Genomic DNA, 25,936 nt, shown 5'->3' with positions numbered 1-25,936 from the left:
TAAATTAAATGAGCATTGTGATTTTTATAACTGAACAGTTTTGCAAATATTGAAAAATGAGTGTACCCACTCCTATCAAGGCTGTGGCAATACTGATACCCTCATATACTTCAGTGGTAGTGTAAGTTGGCAATTATATTCTATTTCCCCAGTTCTTTCACTCTCCTAGGTAACTATTTTATAGCTTCTCCTCCCTCCTTAAGCCTCTAATACTTCCTCCTCATCTCCTCACTCTCAGTTCATGACCTCACCTCCTATTTTACTGAGAAAATAAAAGCAATGGGAAGAGAATTTCTACAAGCTCCCACCATCTCTTCATCTAACCTACATGGATCTCTGTGCCCACATCTTCTCCTGTTAACTGTGGCTGACCTGGCCATGTTCTTACCTAAGGCTAACTCCCTGCACTTACACTAACTCCCATTTCCTTTTATTTATTTATTTTAATGTTTTTTAGAGACAGAGTCTCGCTGTGTTGCCCAGGCTGGAGTACAATGGCTATTCACTGGCCTGATGACTGCAACCTTGAACTCCTGGGCTCAAGTCATCCTCCTGCGTCAGCCTCCCCAGTAGCTGGAATTGCAGGCATGCACCACCATACCCAGATCCCATCTCCTTTTGCCAACTTAAGGGTGTCAGTTACCCCCTTCTCCTGCATCATCAGTTTTCCTCTTTATTGGCTCTTTATATTGGATGTACAAGCATGTATCCATCTTAAAAAATAAAACAAAAACCCACTCTTGACCTCACTCCCCATGCCAAGGTACTGCTCCATATTTCTTTTTATAACTAGCTCCTCTAAAGAGTTGTCTATACTTGAGCTGCATACTATCTCCTTCCCCTGTTTTCTCTTCAGTCTGATTTGCTAAAATTGCCTTTGTTTGACAAGGTCACCAATAATCTCCAAGTTAATAAATTCAGTGGCCAGCTCTTAGTTTTCACATTACTTGACCATTTGGCAGTATTTGACACAGTTGCTCACTCCTTGCTCCTTAGAACGCTTTGTTCACTTGGCTTTAAGGACACAACTTTCTTCTGGTTTCCTCCCTACCTCACTGACTGCTGCTTCTCCTCAATCTCTTTTGCTGCTTCCTTGTCTTCTTCTCTACTTCTTAACTGTAGAGTGTCCCAGGGTTCCATCCTGGTTTCCTTCTCTTTTCTATCTACACTGGATTGATCTTATCCCATCTCATGACTTTAAATATACCATCTGTCCATTGATGACTCTTAAGTTTATGTCGCCAGCTCTGACCTCTCCCTTAAACTCCAGATTCTAATATCTAACTGCCTATTAAATATCTTCATTTACTTACCTAATAGGCATCTCAAAGTAATATATCCAAATGGAAACTCCCTTAAACCTGCTCCTCCCACAGTCTCTCTTATTTTTGTTGTTGGCAACTTCATCCTTCCAGTTCCTTAGGCTAAAAACCTTGAGGTCATCCTGACTTCTCTTTCTCTTCTCACTGTTTGCACTGCTATTACTCTGGTCTAGCCACCATTATTTCTGACCTCAATATTATTATGTAACAGCTTTCTAACTGATGGCGTTCTGCTTACACCCCTCCACTCCCATTTATTCTCTTTTTTTTCCCCCTGAAACAGAGTCTCACTCCATTGCCCGGGCTAGAGTGCCATGGCATCAGCCTAGCTCACAGCAACCTCAAACTCCTGGGCTCAAGTGATCCTCCTGCCTCAGCCTCCTGAGTACCTGGGACTACAGGCATGCACCACTATGCCCAGCTAATTTTTCTATTTATAGTAGAGACAGGATCTTGCTCTTGCTCAGGCTGGTCTCGAACTCCAGAGCTCAAGCGATCCTCCCACCTCGGCCTCCAAGAGTGCTAGGATTATAGGCATGAGCCACCGCGCCAGGCCTTATTCTCAATATGATAGCAGAGTGATCCTTTTAAAAAAACTAAGATCATGTCACTTATCTATTCAAAATTCTCCAAAGGCTCATTATGTCACTCACCCAATCCTTAACATGGCCTACAGAGCCCTGTATTATCTAGCCCCTGTTATATCTCTGATTTCATTTTTCTTTTCTTTTGCTCTTAGAACCTTTGCACTTACCATTCTCTCTAATTAGAATGCTTTTACTTCCCACATAGCTATTTCCTCACTCCTAGAGGTTTTCTCAGTTGTCTTTATCTCAGTGAGGCCTTTCCTGATCATGCACATGCATGAACATACACACTTGCACTCTCTAGCCCTTTCTTTACTAATATTTTGTCCATAGCACTTATCTACAGCTAGCACACTATACATTTTACTTATTTATTTTGTTTAATTCCCATCACCCTCCTAACATACCTACAATAGAATTTAAGCTCCCATGAGGGCAAGGATTTTTGTCTGTCTTGTTTACTGCTGTGTCCTTGGTGCCTAGGACAGTGTCTGGCACATAGTAGGCAGTAAATATTTGTTAAAGGAATGAATGGTACACGGCCTTTTGGCAAAATAATTTATATCAGAAGCCTTTAAGAAGTTTATGCCCGTTGACCCAGTAATTATAGTTTGAGGAAGCTTGTAATTAAATAATTAGAAAGTGGGCAAGAAATCATACCTACATATCATGATAGCATTAAAAATTTTTCTTTTTAAAATTGCCAAGCATCACAAAAGTAGAGAAAATAACATAATAATATAGTTAACTACAATTGTAACATCTTTCAGATCCAACAGTTATCAAGATTTTGCTACACTTGCTGGGTTTTGTTGTTGCTAATATATTTTAAAGCAAATGCCAAACTTCAAGTCATTTCACTCCCACATTCTTCAGTATGCATCTCTGAAACACTTGGGTATGTTCTTACTTAAGCACAATGCCATTATTACTACTAACAAAATTAATGCTAATTTTTTGGTATCATCTTAATATCTAGTCCATTTCCAGATTTTCCTGATTATCTGAAAAAGGCCATTTAGTAGTTCAAATCAGGATCCAAACATGGTCTGCACATTACAACATTACTTTTAGTAGCTAAAAATTGGAAGTAGGGGCCGAGTACAGTGGCTTATACCTATAATGCTACCATTTGGGGAGGCCAAGGTGGGAGGATTGCTTGAGGCCAGGAGTTTGAGACCAGCCTGGGAAACATAGTGAGACCCTGGCTCTATAAAAGATAAAAAAATAAATAGCTGGGCATGGTAGCATACACCTGTAGTTCTAGCTACGTGGGAGGTTGAGCTAAGAGGATCACTTGAGCCCAGGAGTTTGAGGTTGCAGTGAGCTAAGAAGACACCACTGTACCCTAGCTCAGGAAACAGAGCAAGAGCCTATATCAAAAAAACAAAAAAAATTGGAAGCAGTCAAAATATCTCATGAAAGAAACTGATTAATTATGACAGTGTTATAAAACAGTAGTTATCTCTGTAGGAGAATTATGAATGATAGGCTTTTATCTCTGCATACTTTTTGATTTTTGCCAAGTATTCTGTACTGAGAATTAGGGGGGAAAGCTATTTTTAAAGAAAATAATTTTAACTCTCTCTCAGTGGATTTAGATTTACTGAATTTGAATTCCCCATCTCCTCCCTCACCTCACCCTTTTTCTTAGTGATCTATCTTTGATGTCAGTGTTCCATGCTTATTGTGCCTTTTCTAGGTCCGGGCTCATCAGCTGGTTCTTCCTCCCTGTGACGTGGTGATCAAGGCTGTTTCCGAGTACGTTAGTTCCATCAAAGACCCCTCAAACCTGGATGTGGTTGGGAAGGATGTTTTCAAACAGTCTCAGGTGAGCTGGGATTCCCCTTCCTCAGAGCAGCCAGTTGTCTTACTTTTCCTACAACACCAGCAGGTCTCATGTCTCCTGATCATGATACCTAATATCTTTGCTCCTACTATGATACCTAATATCTTTGCTCCTACCTGCATGTCTTCTACATGCTTACAGACCAGAGCCCCAAAATTTCCTTTAAAAAATTACTATTAAGTGAAGTATCCCAAGAATGGAAAAACAAGCACCAGATATATTCTCCAGCAAACTTGTATTAACTGAGTAGCACCTAAGTGGACACATAGGTACTACAGTAATAGGGTATTGGGCAGGTGAGGGGGGAGGGGGCGGGTATATACATACATAATGAATGAGATGTGCACCATCTGGGCGATGGTCATGATGGAGACTCAGACTTGTGGGGGGAGGGGGGAAATGGGCATTTATTGAAACCTTAAAATCTGTACCCCCATAATATGCCAAAATAAAAAAAAAATTACTAAATGTGAATTGAAAGGGTTCTTTACCTTTTTTCTACTGATGATTAAAGTAAGACAAGGCTGTTCTGGAAAACTTAGAAAATAAAGAAAACAAGTCACTTACAATCTCATTACCCTGAAACAACTTGTTATAGTTACCACTCAGGCATGTGTCCTTCTAGTCTTTTTTTGTTTCAGTATATACACAGGCCACCACTTATGGTGGTTCAACTTAAGATTTCTCAACTTTACAATGGTGCAAAAGCAATACACATTCAGTAGAAAATGTCTTTTGAGTACCCATGCATTCATTCTGTTTTTCACTTTCAGTACAGTATTTGATAAATTACATGAGATATTCAACACTATTATAACATAGGCTTTGCGTTAGATGATTTTGCCCAACTTTAGCTAACATAACCATTCTGAGCATTTTTAAGGTAGGCCCAACTAAGCTATGATGTTTGGTAGGTTAGGTATATTAAATGCATTTTCAACTTATGATATTTTCAATTTACAATGGGTTTATCATGATGTAACCCCATTGTTAATCAAGGAGCATCTGTATATTTTAACATAAAAGTGGTCTTGCTCAGTAGAGGATAATGGACAATGAAGAAGACTACTTAAAGTGAGTCCACATAAAATAAGAATCAAAATTTCATTGTTAATGGTGGAAAAAGGGCTCAACTGGGATTTTATATTACAAAATGAAACTAAAAATTATGAAGATATGTTTTGCTTTTAACAATTTGATTTATGCTTAAACTGTGTTTTTCTTTTCTTTTCTTTCCTTTTTTTTTTTTTTTTTTTTTTTTGAGACAGAGTCTTACTCTGTTGCCCTGGCTAGAGTGCAGTGGTGTCATTGTAGCTCACTGCAACCTCAAACTCCTGGGCTCAAGCGATCCTCTTGCCTCAGCCTCCAAAGTATCAGGGACTACAGGCGTATGCCACCGTACCCAGCCTGAGAATGGCTTCTTTCATTCGACATAATGCCTTTGAGATTCTTCTAAGTTGTTACATATTACATGTATCAATAATTCATTCCTTTTATTACTGAGTAATATTTACTATATGGATATACCACAGTTTGTTTATCCATTTACCACTTAAAGGAAATTTAGGTTGATTCCAAATTTTGGTGTTATGAATAGAGCTCATATGAACATTTGTATATAAGTTGTTATATGAACATAGGTTTTCATTTCCCTACTGTAAATAAATACCTAGGAGTGGGGTTTCTGGGTAATATGGTAAGTGTATGTTTAAATTTATAAGACCCTGCCAAACCATTTTACAGAGTAGCTGTTCTATTCTTTACAAGCATTTGGTATTATCAGTATTTTTTTAATTTAGTTTTTAATTGACAAATACAGCTGGGTGTGGCGGCTCACGTCTGTAATCCCAGCACTTTGGGAGCCTGAGGCAGGAGGATCACTTGAGGCCAGGAGTTTGAGACCAGTGTGGGCAACATAATGAGACCCCTGATTCGAAAGAAAGAAAAAGAAAGAAAGAAAGAAAGAAAGAAAGAAAGAAAGAAAGAAAGAAAGAAAGAAAGAAAGAAAGAAAGAAAGAAAGAAAGAGAGAGAGAGAGAGAGAGAGAGAGAGAGAGAGAGAGAGAAAGAGAGAGAGAGAGAGAGAGAAAGAAAGAAAGAAAGAGAGAGAGAAAAGAAGAAGGAAGGAAGGAAAGAAGGAAGGAAGGAAGGAAGGAAGGAAGGAAGGAAGGAAGGAAGGAAGGAAGGAAGGAAGGAGAGACAAAGAGAAAGAAAGAAAGAAAGTAAATTGACAAATACAAATTGTATATATTTATCATGTACAAGATATTGTTTTGAAATATGTATACATTGTGGAATGGCTAAATTGAGCTAATTAACATATGTATTACCTCACAATTTTCATTTTTTTCTGGTGAGAACACTTAAAATATACTCTTTTAGTAATTTTCAAGAATACAATACATTGTTATTAACTATAGTCACCATGTTGTACAATAGATTGTCAATATTTTTTTTTTTTGAGACATAGTCTCGCTCTGTTGCCCAGGCTAGGGTGAGTGCCGTGGCATCAGCCTAGCTCACAGCAACCTCAAACTCCTGGGCTCAAGCAATCCTCCTGCCTCAGCCTCCCGAGTAGCTGGGACTACAGGCATGTGTCACCATGCCCGGCTGATTTTTTCTCTCTATATATTAGTTGGCCAATTAATTTCTTTCTATTTATAACAGAGACGGGGTCTCGCTCTTGCTCAGGCTGGTTTCAAACTCCTGACTTCGAGCAATCCGCCCGCCTTGGCCTCTCAGAGTGCTAGGATTACAGGTGTGAGCCACCGTGCCCAGCCTGTTTGTCAATAATTTTTATAGCCATTCTAATAATACATAGTAATAGCTCATCGTAGTTGTAATTTGCATTTCCCGATGATGAATGATGAACATTTTTTTCTTGTGCTTACTCCATCCGTATATCCTCTTTGGTGAATGATCTGTTCACAAACAGTCTTTTACCTCTTTTTAAAATTAGTTTGTTCTTTTACTTACTGTTGAGTTCTGAGAGTTTATATATTCTGCATACGAGTCCTTTGTCAGATATCTGGTTTACAAACATTTCCTCCCAGTTCATAGTTTGTCTTTTAATTAGTTTAACAGCATCTTTTGCAGAACAAGTTGTTAATTTTCATTAATATTTATCTTTTATGGATAATGTTTTTTTGGTGTGACATCTAAGAACTCATTGCCTAACCACAGGCATGATAATTTTCTCCTGTTGTCTTATAAAAATAGTATAGTTCTATATTTTACATTTTTAGTTCATTTCTATATAAAGTGTGAGGGGTTTTGTTTGTTTTTCATATGGATGTCCAATTATTCCCACATATAGTTTGTTGAAAAGGTGATCTTTTCTCTATTGAATTCCCTTTGCACTTTTGTCAAAAATCAATTGGCCATAATTTTGTGGGTCTATATCTGTACTTTATTTTTTTCAGTTGATCTATGTGTCTATCCTTTCACCAATAGCACACTGACTTGATTACTGTAGCTTTATTGTAAATCTTAAAATTGGGTAGTGATTCCTCCAATTTTATTCTTTTTGAATATTATTTTGTTTATTTTTGTTCCTTTGCCTTTCCATATAAATGTTAAAATAACCTAGCCTATATCTATAAAAAAAAAAATCCTGCTGGGATTATGATTGGAATTGTGTTAAATACATACATGAATTTGGTGAGTGTTTGAACTCATGGATATAATATGCCTTTTTTGATAGAGTCTTGGTCTTGGTCTGTTGCCCAGGCTAGAGTGCTGTGGCATCAGCTTAGCTCACAGCAACCTGAAACTTCTGGGCTCAAGCAAGCCTCCTGCCTTAGTCTCCCAAGTAGCTGGGAATATAGGCCTGTACTACCACACCTAGCAAATTTTTTTTTATTTTTAGTAGAGACAGGGTCTCACTCTTGCTCAAGCTGGTCTCAAACTCCTGACCTCAAGTGATCCTCCCGTCTCGGCCTCCCAAAGTACTAGAATTACAGACGTGAGCCACTGCACCCGGCCCTTTAATATGCCTTATTTGGGGTCTTTTTTTATTTCTTTCATTAGCTAAAAGTTTTATAATTTTTAGTATGCAAGTCTTGTACACAGTTTTTTAATATTATACTTAAGTATTTCATATTTGAGACGCTTATTATAAAGAATATTGTTTTCTTCATTTCAATTTCTAATTGTTCATTGCTAATATATACAAATGTGATGATTTTTATGTGTTGACCTTATATCCTGTGATCTATCTAAAGTCACTTAATAGTTCTTAGAGTTTTTTCATAGATATTTTGGGATTTTTTGTATGGGTGATCCTGTTATCTGTATATAGGGACAGTTTTATTTCTTTGTTTTGCTATCTGCATGCTTTTTTTCCCCTTGACTTACTGCACTCTAGGATTTCCAAATGACGTTGAACAGGAATGCTGAGAGTACATATCCTTGTCTTGTTCCTGATCTTTAGAGAAAGCATTCAGTCATCGTTAAGTATAATATGAGCTGTAGTTTTTGTATATATTATCAAGTTGAAGAAATTCTCCTCTATTCCTAGTTTGCTGAGAGTTTTTATAATGAATGGATGGTGTATTTTGTCAAATACATTTTCTATGTCTATTGATAGGGTCATGTTATTTTTCTTCTTTATTTTCTTCTTTATTATTATTTTGAATTGCTTTTTGAATATTGAACCATCCCTATATGCCCATGACATGGTAATGGTGTATTATTCATTTTTCGTATTGCTGGATTTGAATTACTGGTATTTCATTGAGTACTTTTGTATTTATTTTCATGAGGGATATTGGTCTGTACTTTTTTTGTGCTGTCTTGGTCTGGTTTGGTTATCAAGGTAATGCTGGGCTCATAAAATGAGTTGGAAAGTGTTCCTTCCTCTTTTGTTTTTGGAAGAGATTGTGCAGAAATGGTGGTAATTCTTCTTTAATTGATAGCATTTGCCAGCGATGTGTCTAGCGTGGATTTCTTTGAATTTATACTATTTAGAGTTTGCTGAACTTCTTGAATCTCTTAAGCTTGTCTTTCACTAAATTTGGGAACTTTTCAGCTATTATTTCTTCAAATAGATTTTCTGCCCCACATTCTCTCTCCTTTCCTTTTGTGACTTCAATGACACCATTGTTAGACCTTTTGGTATTATCCCATAGATCCCTGATACTCTATTCTTTTTTGTTGTTAATTATTTTTCTCTGTTTTACACAGTAGATAATTGCTATTTATCTATCATCAACTTCACTGACTTTTTCCTCTGTCATCTCTATTCTGATATAGAGCCCATTCAGAGTTTTTAAAATAAATTGGTTATTATATTTGTAAGTCCTAAAATTTCCATTTGATTCATCTTTATATATTTTCTTTTTTTTTTTTTTTTTTGGAGACAGAATCTCACTTTATTGCCCAGGCTAGAGTGAGTGCCGTGGCATTAGCCTAGCTCACAGCAACCTCAAGCTCCTGGGCTCAAGCAATCCTCCTGCCTCAGCCTCCCAAGTAGCTGGGACTACAGGCATGCGCCAACATGCTTGGCTAATTTTTTCTATATATATTAGTTCGCCAATTAATTTCTTTCTATTTATAATAGAGACAGGGTCTCGCTATTGCTCAGGCTGGTCTCAAACTCCTGAGCTCAAAGGATCCGCCCGCCTCGGCCTCCCAGAGAGCTAGGATTACAGGCGTGAGCCACCATGCCTGGCTTGTATATTTTCTTTCTTTGCTTAGACTTTCTATCCATTTGTTCCCAAAGTGTTCTCTTAACATTTTTATAATGGCTTCTTTAAAGTCTTTGTCAGGTAATTCCAACAAGTGTGTCATCTTGGCATTGGCATCTGTTGGTGGTCTTTTTCCATGGGAGTTAAAATTTTCCTGGTTCTGCCCTTATTGAGTAATTTTGGATTGTATCGAGGACATTTTGAATGTTATGTTATGAAACTCTTGGTCTTGTTTCAATATTATGAGGAATATTTTTTTTTTTTTTTATTTTTGAGACAGAGTCTCGCTTGTTGCCCAAGCTAGAGTGAGTGCCGTGGCATCAGCCTAGCTCACAGCAACCTCAAACTCCTGGGCTCAAGCAATCCTGCTGCCTCAGCCTCCGGAGTAGCTGGGACTACAGGCATGCGCCACCATGCCCGGCTAATTTTATATATATATTAGTTGGCCAATTAATTTCTTTCTATTTATAGTAGAGACGGGGTCTCGCTCTTGCTCAGGCTGGTTTCGAACTCCTGACCTCGAGCAATCCGCCCGCCTTAGCCTCCCAGAGTGCTAGGATTACAGGCGTGAGCCACCGCGCCCTGGCTGAGGAATATTGATACAGGTTTAGTATCCCTTATCTGAAATGCTTAGGATAAAAAGTGTTTTGGATTTTGGAATATTTGCATTACACTTACCTAATCTGAAAATCCAAAATTCAAAATACTCCATTGAGCATTTTCTATCAGTGTCATGTTTGTGCTCACAAAGTTTCAAATTTTGGAGCATGTCCAATTTCAGGTTTTCAAATTAGGGCTATTCAACCTGTAGTTTTATTTTAGGAGACAATCAACCCATTCAGGTTTTTGGCCAATAGTTCTCACCATTGTTCTGTGGGCTATGGTTTCAATGTCAGTACAGTTTTCAAAGCCTTTGTAAACATATTTTGATCAGTCCTGTGTGTATACTACCTAGTGGCCAATCTGGGACTTGGGCCATGGTCTATGTCTTTTTTTTTTTTTTTTTTTTTGAGACAGAGTTTCACTTTGTTGCCCAAGCTAGAGTGAGTGCTGTGGCATCAGCCTAGCTCACAGGAACCTCATACTCCTGGGCTCAAGCAATCCTACTGGTTCAGCCTTCCGAGTAACTGAGACTACAGGCATGTGCCATCATGCCTGGCTAATTTTTTCTATATATTTTTAGTTGGCCATTTAATTTCTTTCTATTTTTAGTAGAGATGGGGTCTCGCTCTTGCTCAGGTTGGTTTTGAACTCCTGACCTCGAGCAATCCACCCGCCTCAGCCTCCCAGAGTGCTAGGATTACAGGCGTGAGCCACCGCACTCAGCCCATGGTCTATGTCTTAATTCAGTTCTCAGAGTCTGTGGTCCACTGTTTAGTGTCAGATCTTTGCATGTGCAGCTCAGGAGTAATCAAAGGAGTTCATAAACAACTTTATGGTGTAGCTTCTTGAGCTGCTCCCTCTCTGTGATCTCTTCAGTACTTCCTGGTTTATTGGACTATCCCCTTTTCAGTCTTCATGACTTAAAGTCAGGGCTTAATTACCCAGCTCTGCTGTGTACTGTTTTTGACTGTGCCCATGGCTGGAGCCAAGCAGCAGAAAGACAGAGAAAAAACGCATTGGAGGCTCACCTCACCCTCTTAAAACCACTTTTCCTCTGATTGGAGAGGAAAGTTATCATCATTCAGAGTTTTAGTTTCCAGCTATTTTCCCATTGCCACTGCTGCCACCAAAGGCTTGCCTTGAGCTACCACACAGTGAACAGAAAAAAGAAAAAGAAAGAAACACAGGGGATGCCTGTACACTCTCCCTGAGTTTTCAGAGACCCCTTTTCTACTGCTTGGTCCAGAATAAGAGTAGGGTTTCTTCTAGAGCTCTCTGTGTCCTGATCAATGGACACCTCCAGATTTCAGGCTACATTGTATCCACTCTAGCCGATAGTAGATGAAAAAGAAATGCTAAACTCATTAATTAGTTCAGTGATACTTTGAGTCCCAGTCTTCCTTAATCTGCCTGCTATTTTTTTTTTTTTTATGACCGGGTCTCACTGTGATGCCCAGGCATCAGCCTAGCTCACAGCAACCTCAAACTCCTAGGCTCAAGCAATCCTCCTGCCTCAGCCTCCAGAGTAGCTGGGACTACAGGGGCATATCACCATATCTCACTATGTTGCCCAGGCTGGTCTCAAATTCCTAGCCTCAATCAGTCCTCCCGCCTCAGCTTCCCAAAGTGCTGTGTTTACTTTTTAGCATCCTTAAATAGCTACCCGTGGTTTTTATAACTACCTTCAGTAGGAACAGATGGACTGTGCTTGGTCCATTTTATCCAGAGCTGAAACCTCTATGGATTTTTTAAATTAATGAAGAATGAAATCAAGTATTTGGTTTGAGGATATAATTTTATCAATAAGATTTCTAATGGCACAATCTAACATCTATTACTTCACATTTAACTTGCTAGTGCATTGCTTCTTGGCCTTTTGGCTAAGATCAAGAGTAGTATCTGTTCTTATCAGTTTAACTTGCTAGTGTAATAATACAGAGGGCTGTTTTTTATAGAAAGTATACTCAGATTTTATTTTCCCCAAGGGCTTATATTCTGTTAATACTCAAATCATTCTTTTTTCAAGTTTGTTTGTTTGTTTCTTTCTCTCTTTCCTTCCTTCCTTCCTTCCTTCCTTCCTTCCTTCCTTCCTTCCTTCCTTCCTTTCCTTTTCTTTTGTTTTCTTTTCTTTCTTTCTTTCTTTCCCTCTTTCTTTCTTTCTTTTTCTTTTCTTTCTTTCTTTCTTTTTCTTTTCTTTCTTTCTTTTTCTTTTCTTTCTTTCTTTCTTTCTTTTTCTTTTCTTTCTTTCTTTCTTTCTTTCTTTTTCTTTTCTTTCTTTCTTTCTTTCTTTCTTTCTTTCTTTCTTTCTTTCTTTCATCTTTCTTTTCTTTCTTTCTTCTTTTCTTTCTTCTTTCTACTGGGCTCAAGCAGTCAAGTAGCTAGGACTATAGGCATGTGCCACTATGCCTGGCTAATTTATATATATATATATATTTTCTTTTTTTAGGTGCCAAACCAAATTTCTTTCTATTTTTTAGTAGAGATGGGCTCTCAGCTCTTGTTCAGGCTAGTCTCCAACTCCTCAACTCAAGGGATCCTCCTGCCTCGGCCTCCAAGAGTGCTAGGATTACAGGCGTGAGCCACTGTACCTGGCTCAAGTATCTTTCTTGCCATCATTTTTCTTTTCTTATTTTTTTTTTACTTTTATGTATTTTTAAATTTTTATTTATTTATTTATTTTACATTTAGTTTTACTTCAGCATATTGTGGGGTTAAAAATGTTAAGGTTACATATATTGCCCATGCCCCCCTACCCCGTCGAGTCAGAGCTTCAAGCATGACCATCCCCCAGACGTTGCATATCTCACTCATTATGTTTGTATATACCCATCCCCTCCTCCCCACTCCCACCTGCTCGACACCCAATAAATATTATTCCTATATGTCCATTTAGCTGTTGATCAGTTAATACCAATTTGCTGGTGAGTACATGTGGTGCTTGTTTTTCCATTCTTGAGATACTTCACTTAGTAGAATGGGTTCCAGCTCTATCCAGAAAAGTAGAAGAGGTGCTATATCACCATTGTTTCTTAAAGCTGAGTAGTACTCCATGGTATACATATACCATATTTTATTAATCCACTAATGAATTGATGGGCATCTCTGTTGTTTCCACACCTTTGCGATTGTGAACTGTGTTGCTATAAACATTCGAGTGCAGGTGTCCCATTTATAGAGTGTCATTTGATCTTCTGGGTAAAGGCCCAGTAGTGGAATTTCTGGATGAAATGGTAGATCTACTTGTATCACTTTAAGGTATCTCCATATTGCTTTCCACAGAGGCTGAACCAGTATGCAGTCCCACCAGCAGTGTAGGAGTGTTCCTATCTCTCCACATCCATGCCAACATTTATTGTTTGGGGACTTTTTTTTTTTTTTTATTTCGGCATATTATGGGGGTACAGATTTTAAGGTTTCAATAAATGCCCATTTCCCCCCCCCTCCCCCCAAAAGTCTGAGTCTCCATCATGACCATCCCCCAGATGGTGCACATCTCACTCATTATGTATGTATATACCCGCCCCCCTTCCCCCTCCCCCCTGCCCAATACCCTATTACTGTAGTACCTATGTGTCCACTTAGGTGCTACTCAGTTAATACCAGTTTGCTGGAGAATATATCTGGTGCTTGTTTTTCCATTCTTGGGATACTTCACTTAGTAGTATGGGTTCCAGCTCTAACCAGGAAAATATAAGATGTGCTATATCACCATTGTTTCTTAGAGCTGAATAATACTCCATGGTATACATATACCACATTTCATTAATCCATTCTTGGATTGATGGGCACTTGGGCTGTTTCCACAGCCTTGCAATTATGAATTGTGCTGCTATAAACATTCGAGTGCAGGTGTCTTTTTTGTAGAGTGTCATTGGATCATTTGGGTAGATGCCCAGCAATGGGATTGCTGGATCAAATGGTAGATTCACTTGTATCGCTTTAAGGTATCTCCATATTGCTTTCCACAGAGGTTGAACTAGTTTGCAGTCCCACCAGCAGTGTAGGAGTGTTCCTCTCTCTCCGCAACCACGCCAGCATTTATTGTTTGGAGATTTTTTGATAAAGGCCATTCTCACTGGGGTTAAGTGATATCTCATTGTGGTTTGGATTTGCATTTCCCTGATGATTAGAGATGTTGAGCATTTCTTCATATGTTTGTTGGCCATGCTTCTGTCTTCTTTAGAAAAGTTTCTGTTCAAGTCCTTTGCCCACTTTTTAATGGGGTTATTTGATTTTTTCTTCCTAATTTTCATGAGTTCTAAGTATATTCTAGTTATCAGTCCCTTATCAGATGCATAGGATGCAAAAATTTTCTCCCATTCTGTAGGTTGTCTGTTTACTTTCATGACTATTTCTTTGGCTGTGCAGAAGCTTTGTAGTTTGATCATGTCCCATTTATTTATTTTTGTTGCTGCTGTGATTGCCTTTGGGGACTTCTTCATAAACTCTTTGCCCAGGCCAATGTCTAGGAGAGTGTTTCCAACTTTTTCCTCTAGAGTTCTAATAGTTTCATACGTTAGGTTTAAGTCTGTTATCCAGCGTGAGTTGGTTTTTGTGAGAGGTGAAAGGTTTGGGTCCTGTTTTAGCCTTCTACAGGTGGCTATCCAGTTTTCTCAGCACCATTTATTGAAGAGGGATTCTTTTCCCCATCGTATGTTTTTGTCTGCTTTGTCAAAGATTAGATGGCTATATGAGGATGGTTTTATATCAGGATTCTCACATATGTTCCACTGGTCAATATTCCTGTTATTGTGCCAATACCATATTGTTTTAATTACTACAGCTTTGTAGTATAGTTTGATATCTGGCATATTAATGCCTCCCATTTTGTTTTTGTTGCCTAGAATTGCTCTTGATATTCGGGGTCTTCTTTGGTTCCATACGAAGCGTAAAATTATTTTTTCTATATCTGTGAAGAATGCTGATGGGATTTTAATAGGTATTGCATTGAATCTGTAGATCAGTTTGGGTAGTATAGACATTTTGATGATATTGAGTCTGCCGATCCACGAGCATGGTATGGATTTCCATCTGTTTACATCCTCTGCTATTTCCTTCCTCAGTGTTTCATAGTTCTCCCTGTAGAGGTCTTTTACGTCCTTGGTTAAGTATATTCCTAGGTACTTTAATTTCTTTGTTGCTATTGTGAAGGGACTTGAGTCTTTGATTTAGTTCTCAATTAGATTGTTGTTGCCGTATATGAATGCCTCTGATTTCTGTGAATTGATTTTGTATCCTGAGACTTTACTAAATTCATTGATCAGTTCCAGGAGTTTCTTGGTTGAATCCTTGGGGTTTTCTAGATAAAATATCATATCATCAGCAAACAGTGAAAGTTTGATCTCTTCTGCCCCTATTTGGATACCTTTGATTCCATTTTCCTGTCTGATTGCTGTAGCCAAGACTTCCAGCACTATGTTGAACAGAAGTGGAGATAGTGGGCAGCCTTGTCTGGTTCCAGTTCTAATTGGGAATGATTTCAATTTTTCCCCATTCAGTATGATGTTGGCTATGGGTCTGTCATATATGGCTTGTATCATTTTTAGGTATGTCCCTTCTATGCCTATTTTCTTAAGTGTTCGTATCATGAAAGGGTGTTGAATTTTGTCAAAAGCTTTTTCTGCATCTATTGAAAGAATCATGTGGTCTTTGTTTTTGCCTCTGTTTATGTGCTGAATTGCATTTATAGATTTACGTATGTTGAACCATCCCTGCATCCCTGGGATGAAGCCCACTTGGTCGTGGTGGATTATTTTTTTGATAAGTGTCTGAATTCGGTTAGCTAAGATTTTGTTGAAAATTTTTGCATCTATATTCATTAGGGATATTGGTCTGTAGTTTTCTTTTTTTGTTGCATCCTTTCCTGGTTTGGGTATCAGGGTAATATTCGCTTCATAAAAGGTGTCGGGGAGGTTTCCGTTCTTCTCGATGTTGTGGAATAGTTTCTGCAAGATAGGTACTAGTTCTTCTTTGTAAGTGTGGTAAAATTCGGGTGTGAAGCCATCTGGACCGGGACTTTTCTTTTTAGGGAGATTTTTAATTGCTGTTTCAATTTCAGGTGTTGAGATTGGTCTGTTCAGGGAATCTATTTCTTCCTGGTTGAGCCTAGGGAGGCTGTGTGTTTCTAGAAATTTGTCCATTTCCTCCACATTTTCCAGTTTGTGTGCATAAAGATTTTTGTAGTATTCATAAATTGTATCTTGTATCTCTTTGGGATCAGTTGTGATATCTCCTTTTTTATTCCTGATGGAGCTTATTAGAGATTTCTCTTTTCTGCTTTTCGTTAGCTTAGCCAATGGTGTGTCAATTTTGTTTATTTTTTCAAAGAACCAACTTTTTGTTTTATTAATCTCCTGAATAGCTTCCCTGTTTTCAATTTCGTTTAGTTCTGATTTGATCTTGTTGATTTCACTTCTTCTGCTGGGTTTGGGGTTGGTCTGTTCTTCTTTTTCCAGCTCTTTGAGTCGTTTCATTAGATTGTCTATTTGTGATCTTCTTGTCTTTTGGTTATAGGCATTTATGGAGATAAACTTTCCTCTCAGAACTGCTTTAGCTGTGTCCCAGAGGAGTTGATAACTTGTCTCTCCATTGTCGTTTTCTTCATAGAACTTTTTTATTTCCGTCTTGATTTCTTCATTTACGATGTAATCATTTAGTAGGAGGTTGTTTAATTTCCACGTTTTTGTGTAGAAATGTGTGTTTCTGTTAGGGTTGATTTCTAGTTTTATTCCACTGTGATCTGAGAAGGTACGTGGTATGATTTCTATTTTTTTAAATTTCTTGAGATTTTCTTTGTGTCCTAGGATATGGTCAATCTTAGAGAATGTCCCGTGAGCTGATGAGAAGAACGTATATTCAGTGGATTTTGGGTAGAATGTCCTATAAATGTCAGTCAGACCCAATTGTTCTAGAGTTTTGTTTAAGTCCATTATTTCTTTATTAATTTTCTGTTTGGAGGATCTGTCTCATGCCGTCAGTGGGATGTTGAAATCACCAGTGATTATGGAGTTGCTATTAATCCATTTGCTTAGCTCCAGTAAGGTTTGGTTTATGAATCTGGGTGGACCTAAGTTGGGTGCATATATATTTAAAATTGTTATCTCTTCTTGATGAACTGTGCCCTTCACCATTATATAATGACCCTCTTTGTCTTTCACTACTTTTGTTAGTTTAAAAACTAAATCGTCTGAAATTAGAACTGCCACACCAGCCTTCTTTTGGCTTCTATTTGCTTGGAATATTGATCTCCACCCTTTTATTTTTAGTCTATATGCATCCTTGCAGGTTAGATGTGTTTCCTGAAGACAGCATATACTTGGCCTGTATTTTCTTATCCATTCAGCCAGCCTATGTCTCTTGAGTGGAGTGTTTAAGCCATTCACATTTATTGAGAGAACTGATAGGTAAGGTAGATTACTGTTCATTCTGTTGGGTTGGATGTTGTTGCTATGAGTTCTGTCTTGAGCCATTGTAATATCTGGCCTTTAATATCTTTGGGTTTTGGTTGTGTTTATATTCGTGGGTTATTATTATGATGTTCCGTGCGTAATGCTGTTTTAAGTACTTCTTGTAGGGCTGGTCTTGTCTTGGTGAATTCTCTGAGCCTTTGCTTGTCTGAGAATGTTTTTATTTCTCTTTCATATATGAAGCTTTGTTTGGGGACCTTTTGATAAACTCCATTCTTACTGGAGATAAGTGATATCTCATCACGGTTTTGATTTGCATTTCCGTGATGATTAGAGATGTTGAGCATTTTCTCATGTTTGTTTGCCATTATTCTGTCTTCTTTTGAAAAATATCTGTTCATGTTCTTTGCACACTTTTTGATAGGGTTGTTTGATTTTTTTCTTGCTGATTTTCATGAGTTCTAAGTAGATTCTAGTTATCGATCCCTTATCAGATGGGTAGGATGCGAAAATTTTCTCCCATTGTATAGGTTGTCTGTTTGCTTTCATGACTGTTACTTTGGCTGTGTAGAAGTCTTTTAGTTTGATCAGGTCCCATTTATTTATTTTTGTTGATGCTGTGATTGCCTTTGGGGTCTTCTTCATAAATTCTTTGCCTAGGCCAATGTCTAGAAGCGTATTTCCTAAGTTTTCCTCTAGAATTCTAATAATTTCACACCTAAGGTTCAAGTCTGTTACCCAGCGTGAGTTGATTTTTTGTGAGAGGTGAAAGGTGTGGGTCCTGTTTCAGTCTTCTACATGTGGCTATCCAGTTTTCCCAGCACCATTTATTGAATAAGAATTCTTTTGCCCAGCGTATATTTTGCCTGCTTTGTTGAAGATTAGTTGGCTATATGATGATGGTTTTATATCTGGGTTCTCAGTTCTGTTCCACTGGTCAATGTAGCTGTTCTTGTCCCAGTCCCAAGCTGTTTTAATGATTATAGCCTTGTAGTATAGTGTGAAATCTGGTAGATTGATACCTCCTATTTTGTTTTTATTGCTTAGGATTGATTTTGCTATACGGGGTCTTCTCTGGTTCCATACGAAGTGTAAAATTATTATTTTTTATATCTGTGAAAAATAATGATGGTATTTTCATAGGGATTGCATTGACTCTGTAGGTCATTTTGGGTAGAATAGACATTTTAACAATGCTGATTCTGCTGACCCATGAGCATGGTATATTCTTCCACCCGTTTACATCCTCTACTATTTCTTTCTTCAGTGTTTCATAGTTCTCCTTGTAGAGGTCTTTTACTTCCTTAGATAAATATATTCTTAGGTACTTTACTTTCCTTGTTCCTATTTTTAAGGGAAATGAGACTTTGATTTGGTTCTCACGTGTACTGTTGTTGGTGTATATGAATGCCTCTGATTTCAATGTATTGACTTTGTATCCTGAGACTTCACCAAATTGAATTATCAATTCGAGGACTCTCTTGATTGAAACCTTGGGGTATTTTAGGTATAATATCATGGCATCAGCAAAGAGTGAGAGTTTGATCTCTTCTGCTCCAATTTGGACGCCCTTAATTCCGCTCTCTTGTCTGATTGCTGTAGCAAGGACTTCCAGAACTATGTTGAATAGAAGTGGAGATAGTGGGCAACCTTGTCTTCCTCCAGTTCTAAGTGGGAATGCTTTCAATTTTCCCCCATTCAGTATGATATTGGCTGTGGGTTTGTCATATATGGCTTGTATCATTTTTAGGTAAGCCCCGTCTATGCCTATTTTGTTGAGCGTTCTTATTATAAAAGGGTACTGAATTTTGTCAAATGCTTTTTCTGCGTCTATTTATTTCTGTTTATATGGTGAATTACATTTATAGATATGCGTATGTTGAACCATCCCTGCATCCCTGGGATGAAGCCTACTTGGTTGTGATAGATTATTTTCTTGACAAGCACCTGGATTCGATTGGCTAGGATTTTGTTGAGAATTTTTGCATCTATATTCATAAGGGATACCGGTCTGTAATTTTCTTTTTTTGTTGCATCCTTTCCTGGTTTTTGTATCAGGGTCATGTTCACTTCATAAAATGTGTTGGGAAGGATTTCATCCTTCTCCATGTTGTGGAATAATTTCTGCAGGATAGGCACCAGTTCTTCCTTGTAGGTGTGGTAAAATTTGGGTATGAAACTATCTGGTCCAGGACTTTTCTTTTTAGGAAGGTTTTTCATTGCTGTTTCAATTTCAGTACTTGATATTGGTCTGTTCAGGAATTCTATTTCTTTCTGGTTGAACCTAGGGAGGCTGTGTGTTTCTAAGAAATTGTCCATTTCCACCACATTTTCCAGTTTGTGTGCATAGTGGTTTTTGTAGTATTTATAAATTATATCTTGTATCTCCATGGCATCAGTTATAATTTCTCCTTTATTGTTCCTGATGGAGATTATTAGAGATTTTTCTCTTCTCCTTTTTGTTAGTCTAGCCAAAGGTGTGTCAATTTTGTTTATTTTTTCAAAGAACCAACTTTTTGTTTTATTAATCTTCCGTATAGTTTCCCTGTTGTCAATTTCATTTAGTTCTGATTTGATCTTAATGATTTCACTTCTTCTGCTGGGTTTGGGGTCTCTCTGTTCTTCTTTTTCCAGCTCTTTGAGATGAATCATTAGGTTGTCTATTTGTGATCTTTTCAACTTTTTGATATAGGCATTTATGGAAATAAACTTTCCTCTCAGGACTGATTTGCTGTGTCCCACTGGTTTTGGTAACTTGTGTCACCTTTGTCATTTAATTCAAAGAATCTTTTGATTTCCATCATGATTTCCTCGTTTATGAAGTGATCATTGAGCAGAAGGTTGTTTAGTTACCATGACTTTGTGTAGAAATGAGAGCTCCTGTTAGGATTGATTTCTACATTTATTCCATTGTTGTCTGGAAAGATATATAGTATAATTTCTACTTTTTTAAATTGTTTGAGACATGCTTTGTGTCCTAGGATATGGTCAATCTTAGGGAATGACCCATGAGCTGATGAGAAGAACGTATATTCAGTGGTTTGGGGGTATAATGTCTTGTAGATGTTAGTCAGGCCCATTTGTTCTAGAGTTCTGCTTAAGTCCATTATTTCTTTGTTGATATTCTGTTTAGAGGATCTCTCCTGTGCTATCAGTGGGGTGTTAAAATCTCTGACTCTTTTGGTGTTGTTTGTCCATTTGTTTTGATCAAGTAGAGTTTGCTTTATGAATCTGGGTGCACCAAGGTTGAGTGCATATATATTTAGAATTATTACGTCTTCTTGTTGAACTGTACCCTTCACCATTATATAGTGACCTTCTTTGTCTTTTATTACTTTTGTTGATTTAAAAACTAAGTTACCTGTAATCAGCACCACCATGCCACCTTTCTTTCGGCTTCCGTTTACTTGAAATATTGTTCTCCACCCCTTTACCTTTGGTGTAACTGCATCCTTGCAGGTTAGATGTGTTTCCTGAAGGCAGCAGATACTTGGCTTGTATTTTTTTATCCATTCGGCCAGCCTATGTCTCTTCAGTGGGGAGTTCAAGCCATTCACATTTACTGAGATAACTGATAGGGGGAGCCGATTTCTGTTCATTCTGATGGGTTGAATTTTGTTGCTTTGTTTTCTGTCTTGAGCCATTGTTGTATCTGGGCTTTGATCATTAGCTTTGAGTAGATTTACATTCATGAGTGTTTATTGGGTAACACTGTTTTGAGTACTTCTTGAAGTGCTGGTCTTTTCTTCGTGAATTCCCTCAGTCTTTCCTTATCTGAGAATGTCTTGATTTCTTTTTCATATACAAAAATTAGCTTTGCAGGGAATAAGATTCTAGGCTGGGCATTGTTCTGTTTCAGAAGAGTGAGAATGGGATTGGCTTTCCTTTGTATGTTACTTGCTTCTTTCATCTTACAGCTCTTAGAAGGGTCTCTTTAGTTGATATTTTGGTCAGTGTGATGACTGCATGTTGTGACATCTTCCTGTTTTCATTGAATTTCCCAGCAGTCCTTTCAGCTTCTTGAACTGGTATCTGGAGATTTTTAGCAAGTCCTGGGAAATTTTCCTCTATTACATTTTCAAATAGCTCATTTAACCTTTGAGTGTTTTCTTCTTCCCCTTCTGGTAACCCTATGACCCTCATATTAGTTTTCTTCACATAATCCTACATCTCTTGTAGGCTTTGCTCTTTCTCTTGTTTCTCTGCTCTGTCTCTGTGACTGAATATTTAATTGGAAGATGTTATCTTCAATCTCTTGGATTCTTTCTTCTGTTTGATCTACCCTGTTCTTGAGGCTTTCCACTGTGTTTTGTAGTTCCCTGGATTGATTCTTCATTTCCAGGATTTCAGTTAAACTTTTCTTCATTATTTCAATTTCTTTAGTCAATTTTTATTCCACGTCCTGGAATCTTTTTGTGTTTTCTTTGTGTTGGTTATCCAGTTGTTCTTGCAAGTCGTTAAACTTTCTTACGATCCACGTTCAAAATTCCTCTTCTGTCATTTTTGTGGTCTGATTTTGGTTGGGTGTCCATTTCTAAGGGGCTGGTGCTCCTTTAGGTGGTGAGCTTTCCATTTGGTTCTTCATATTTCCAGAGTTCCTCTGCTGGTTTCTTCCCATCTTGATCAGTTGTTGTTTCTTGCCTTTAGGTTTTTGTTTGGGTTTTGACACACCCTGTTTCGTCTCTGAGCCAGTAGGTGGTATTTGTGGGTGAGATTTGGCCACAACCTGAATCATGATTCAGTAGGCGCCATGTAAAGGGTGTGCAGAATGTCCTCCCTATCAGTAGGTGGTGCTTGCTGGGAGGAGCAGGCTACATTGTTATTTTTGGGTCTTGAATCCAGTTCTTGTTCCTCTGGAGAGGCACTCTAGTTCGTCAGGTGGTAGGTGGGGCCCTGGGACTTCCAGGTGTGTCCTTATTCTCTACCTCAGTGAGGGCTGCTCTGGGAAGAGTCTGAGCAGAGCTGGATTGGGTAAGCCTGCCCTCAGGCACCACCAATGTTGTTAGCAGTGGTCAAAGTTCTGTTCTCTGCTTCCAGGAAAAGCTTTCAGGGAGGGGCTGGAATGGCCCCGCTCAGTCAGAAAGTCTGCGTGTGAGCATGGGGCTGTCTGAGACCCACAGTCTAGAGTTGGCCTCTCCTCTTTCCACCCTCCCCAACTCTGCAGCTACTCCTGGGCCTCTGCCAGCAGGCCAGACCTCATGCCACCGGGCCTCCCCTGGCTATGATGCCGGCCAGGAATTTCCCTGTGCAGGATCACCACCTGGGCTGAGCGCATGGCCCCTGTTTAGGAGGAGGGTTGCCCTGAAGCACACTGATCTGTCCCTGAAGGCACACACACCTCAGTAGACTATTCACGTATATCCCTTCTGTGCCCTGGGCAATATGAGACCTGCTTGCATGGGATCCGGTCTGCAGGTCTGATCTCTGGTCCTCAGAGTTCAATCCCTAACCCCACCAGTGAGAGGAGTGTCAGTTCTAATTCACTCACAGGGAGCCAAGCTGGGTTGATGTCTCTCAGCCTCAGGGGTCTGCCCGTTCTCCTGGAGTCACCAGACCAGGAGCACCTGGGAGGGCTGGCGGGTAGGGAGCTCACCACCTGAGTTCCCCTTAGTCAGCTGAAGGGACCTAAAAACTGCCTCCATCTGGTGGCTATATTGTCTCTCTTGGCAGCTGCAGTTGGGGAAGGGGGAGGGGAGAATGGAGCAATATGGCACCTGCCACGCGGGTCAGGTCTGTGCACAGGGAGGTGCCCCGAGGGAGTTGGGAGCCTGGTGCCATGTGCACTACAGGCTTACCGCTCACTGGTGGTGGCCATCTCTGGGCTGGTGTCTGCAGGTCTCTACAACCACTGGGGAGCCCACCAGCAGTCTCAGTTCCAAGGGAGGGGGAAGTTAACTTCTCCACCTACCTTTGCCGCTGGTCTCCAGGCTACTTGGGAGGTCTCTGTTTCCAGTTCTCCTCCTAAACCTCTTCCCGTGGAGTGTTCAGTGGTCTCAGGTACCTCTCCTTCTGACTCTTGTCCGATGTATGTTCATCTGCTTGCTTCTTTCTTCTAATTTCTCCTAGAATCTGTCTTTTCTGCAGAGACACTCTGTCTGGCAGTGTTTCTCATCCACCATCTTGCTCCGCCCACACCATCATTTTTCTTGATTCTCTCTTCCGCTGTTGTTGCACTGCTCCAGATCCTCGTGTGTCCATGGCTTCTAGCATAATGAGAGTAGTTCTCCATCATTTTCCTTGACTTTAGAAAATCCTGACCCTTATGACAGATTGTCTCATTTACTTTGTTGATTTGCATTGTCCTTTCAACTGTTTGCATGAGAGAGTTAGGAAGGAACTGACCCACAAAGAAGGAAATCAACCTGTTTGGTAGCAAGAGATGTTAGTGTTAAGTATGGGACACTGTTTTAATGGAGACTAAATTTTATAAGTACTTGGTGAAGTGGTGAATATTTTTTAGCTTTTGCTTTCCTTTTTAGCTTTATAAATTTTGGAATTTGGATAGTGATTATTCTTAATTATAAGGATCCATTTTTATGAAAGAAAACCCCCAAAACTGGAAAATAGAGATGTCACTCCTAATTCTATCCTTCTTTATGTATTTGTTTTTTGAGATAGAGTCTTGTTCTGTTGCCTGGGCTAGAGTGCTGTGGCATCAGCCTAGTTCACAGCAACCTCAAACTCCTGGGCTCAAGCAATCCTCCTGCCTCAGCCTCACAAGTAGCTGGGAATACAGGCATGCGCCACCATGCCAGGCTAATTTTTTCTATATATTTTCAGTTGGCCAATTAATTTGTTTCTAATTTTAGTAGATATGGGGTCTCACTCTTGCTCAGGCTGGTTTCGAACTCCTAACCTTGAGTGATCCACCTCTCTCAGCCTCCTAGAGTGCTAGGATTACAGGCGTGAGCCACCGCGCCTGGCCTTTATGTTTGTTTTTATGAGATAGCCATCTCAGTGTAAAAAATTTTAACCTGCTGTTTTCACTTAATATTGTGTCTTAAACCTGTTATGGCCCATTTACAGGACGGAGGATGAACACAGAACACAAGACACAAACACAGAACACAACAAAAAAGGGGACACACATACAGACGGTTTATTCGAGTAATAATACACCGGGTCAGTTTTATTTTTATACTTTAAAAAATTAAAGTTAGTTCCTTGTACGTAACCACTCAGGCATTTCAGCAATGGCCATAAATTCTAGAATACGTAGCCTTAGGGAAGCAGATATCTCCTGGCTCAGAATTTCCAGGCGGTTGCTCTAGGTACCAGGCATAGATCACGGACCGAGATTAGCAAGGGTGGGCAAGGCAAGCCACAGGGGGCATTTCTTATCCCCAGCTTCTCTTAGGGTGACCCCCTAAGATCTTAGGCTGACCCCCGGTGGCTCTGCATGGCTTACATCACCTCTCTTCTTGAGGGATCTTATCCATCATTGACTAACCAGCCATCTTATGGGGTTTAAGCAGCAATCACAGGAACAATGTGTTTATCGTGTGGACTCCAGACCCCCATTGCCGTGGGGCTGGGCAGCTCTTGCTTACTTGCAGCTCAGGTCTTTTGTTATGCCTGTAGGCAACAGCCTTGTTTATCACAAGGACCTTGTCCGGCGCACATTACTTTTAAATGCTCTGGGCAGAACACGTACATTACTCACTAAATTTAATTCTTAAACTAGGAAAATATATGTCAGTCCCCTACATAAACCATTTTTCATTATTGCTGTATAATCTTCATTAAATCATTTTTTACTTGCAAGAGTATTTAAACAATTGATTAATAATATTATTTTTCTTTTCTTTTCTTTCTTTATTTTTTTGAGATAGAGTCTCACTCTGTTGCCCCAGCTAGAGTGCCATGGTGTCAGCCTAGCTCACAGCAACCTCGAATTCCTGGGCTCAAGCGATCCTTCTGCCTGAACCTCCCGAGTAGCTGGGACTACAGGCATGTGCCATCATGCCTGGCTAATTTTTTTTTTTCTATTTTTGGTAGAGACGGTGTCTCGCTGTTGCTCAGGCTGGTCTTTATCTCCTGAGCTCAAATGATCTGCCCGCCTCGGCCTCCCAGAGTGCTAAGATTATAGGCATGAGCCATCACGCCTGGCTTATTAATATTATTTTTTATTGAGAAACCATAATTGTATACATTATGGGGTACAATGTGATGTTTTGATATATGTATACAAAGTGGAATGATTAAGTCAAGCTGATTAACATTCCAGAAATAAATAAATAAAATAAAATCCTTTCACTAGTTGAATTCAGGTTCAATTGTAAGACCACTATGGACTGTACTCTTATTTCTCAAATAGTCATCTCTGAGTTTATCAATGTGAAGAAGTTTCTTCATGTTTGTCCAAACCTTGACTTTTCCCATGAGATTTTATTATATTGTTATTAATTATAGGTCTTTAATTTCATCTATAAGCTGTGGCTGGTATAGACTGAGTTGATAACACTGATTTAAAATGAGAGAGGT

The 25,936-nt window shown here is 39.0% G+C and overlaps 1 protein-coding gene and 1 pseudogene across 1 annotated transcript in view; both read left to right on the top strand.

Moving 5' to 3' along the window:
- Positions 1-25,936, top strand: part of FAM120C (family with sequence similarity 120 member C) — a 118,399-nt gene that overhangs the window by 36,418 nt on the left and 56,045 nt on the right. Inside the window, exon 4 of the mRNA XM_020284870.2 lies at positions 3,612-3,740. Coding sequence (XP_020140459.2) covers positions 3,612-3,740 — 129 coding nt within the window. The remainder of the gene's footprint in view (positions 1-3,611; positions 3,741-25,936) is intronic.
- On the top strand, positions 11,907-12,043 carry LOC142865976 (uncharacterized; annotated as a pseudogene).

Source organism: Microcebus murinus, chromosome X, assembly GCF_040939455.1.
Source record: "Microcebus murinus isolate Inina chromosome X, M.murinus_Inina_mat1.0, whole genome shotgun sequence".
In the NCBI taxonomy this organism is placed as follows: Eukaryota; Metazoa; Chordata; class Mammalia; order Primates; family Cheirogaleidae; genus Microcebus; species Microcebus murinus.
The sequence above is the reverse complement of the archived record's forward strand: the minus strand, read 5'-3'. Positions and strand labels throughout refer to the sequence as shown.